Below are 1506 nucleotides of genomic sequence, written 5' to 3' on the forward strand. Positions count from 1 at the left end.
GCAAAAAAGAAACTTTTATGAAAATAGGGTATTTCTGAGTTATTTATGAACCAGAGAATATTTGAGTAAAGAAAGGATTCGAGTATGCAAGTGAACGTGCATATTGACAGACTGAAAGGCTCATGACTTCACTGGGTTAGAGGGTATCGGCATGTGTGTAGTTGACTTTAACAAAGAAAAAAGGAAAATATCCTCAGAGGAAGTTGGTGGATGAAATAATCTGGAATTGAAACCAGATAATGACCTTGATTCTTCTGTTCTTGACTCATATCTGGTTGGATCTGGTTCTTAATGTGCGGTGCCTATGCCAGCAGCAGCAGCATTACCTGGGAACACTTAGAAACGCCTCTGCTTGGGTTGGGGTTCAGAACACTGAGTGTTAACAACTTTCCAGATGACAGTGATGAACAGACACATTTCTACAGAAAGAAGAGGGTGGAGGATTCAAAGAAACTGAAAGTCTTTATCTCCTGTTTTATTTAAACTTGAAATTTCCTTTTGTTTTTAAAGGGAAGGCTGAAAAGAAAGATGATGCCCCAGACTTTAGCCAGGAAGAGACAATTCCTGTTATCCAAGACCAAGAGGAGACAGCGTGAAAGGACTGCACTTCCTATGAGGCTGACCAACTGCATTTTCAAGAGGCCAGTCACAAGGATAACTGCCCATCCTGGCAATGAGGTCAGGCACAGGCAACAGGAGGAGACCTGGGAGAAGCCCCAGCAAGTCTGTGCGTACAGGAGACTGCAGGGGCTCCAGGCCTGCAGCAGTGAAGGAGGACGGTTAAGCACTTGGGATATCACAAATACCATGGAAATAATTGCACCCAGAAGTGCAGGTGAATCCCTGTGTCATACTGATCTGGATTCTCTACGCACCAGCCCCAAGCCCACCACTGCACAGTTTTTAAATTTAGCAGAGATGATCCCAGGAGCAGGTCGCTGTGTCCCACAGATTCTCAGAGGGCAACCAGTTACCCGTGGAGATGTCCAGAGACAGACTCTGAAAGTGAAAAAAATAAGAGAGAGACTGGCTGTGGCCTTGAGGGCAGACTGGCCAGGGAGGCAGAGAGAGCCAGAAGCCAGGAAGAATGTGGTAACAACTGAATGAAAATCATGAAAAGGTTATGTTGAGAAAGTCCAGTGGTGTGACTTTGGGAAGTGATTCACTGTGAAAATGCCATCAGTATAGTTGTTTTCTTTAATTTCAATTCTGTTTCTTGCTCTGGACTCTGATGCTTTGTTGTATCAAAATTGTATGTTATTAAAAATTTTTGAGAGACGAAAATATAAAGAGTAGATGGTTTTGTGGGTGAGAGGTTGGGCTTCATGTGACAAGAAAGGAGATCTTGTCCTTGTACATCTCACTGTTTCCCATGATTTTTATTCACTTTTATAATTAAATTCTAAAGAGGTAACTTTGAGATTGATCAGTTATATTTCCTTATAATACTGACACTCCAGGAAGAGATGATATCTACTGTACACATAGTTTTTTAATGGTAAATGA

The 1506-nt window shown here is 42.0% G+C and overlaps 1 protein-coding gene across 1 annotated transcript; it reads left to right on the forward strand.

Annotated features, from left to right (window-relative positions):
• Nucleotides 1-528: 528 nt before the first annotated feature.
• On the forward strand, nucleotides 529-1107 carry LOC118643851 (putative methyl-CpG-binding domain protein 3-like 3). Its single transcript, XM_036282214.1, has one exon. The coding sequence runs from the start codon at nucleotides 529-531 to the stop codon at nucleotides 1105-1107; it is 579 nt and encodes a 192-aa protein (XP_036138107.1).
• The last annotated feature ends 399 nt before the right edge of the window (nucleotides 1108-1506 follow it).

This window comes from Molossus molossus, unplaced genomic scaffold, assembly GCF_014108415.1.
Source record: "Molossus molossus isolate mMolMol1 unplaced genomic scaffold, mMolMol1.p scaffold_m16_p_4, whole genome shotgun sequence".
NCBI lineage: Eukaryota > Metazoa > Chordata > Mammalia > Chiroptera > Molossidae > Molossus > Molossus molossus.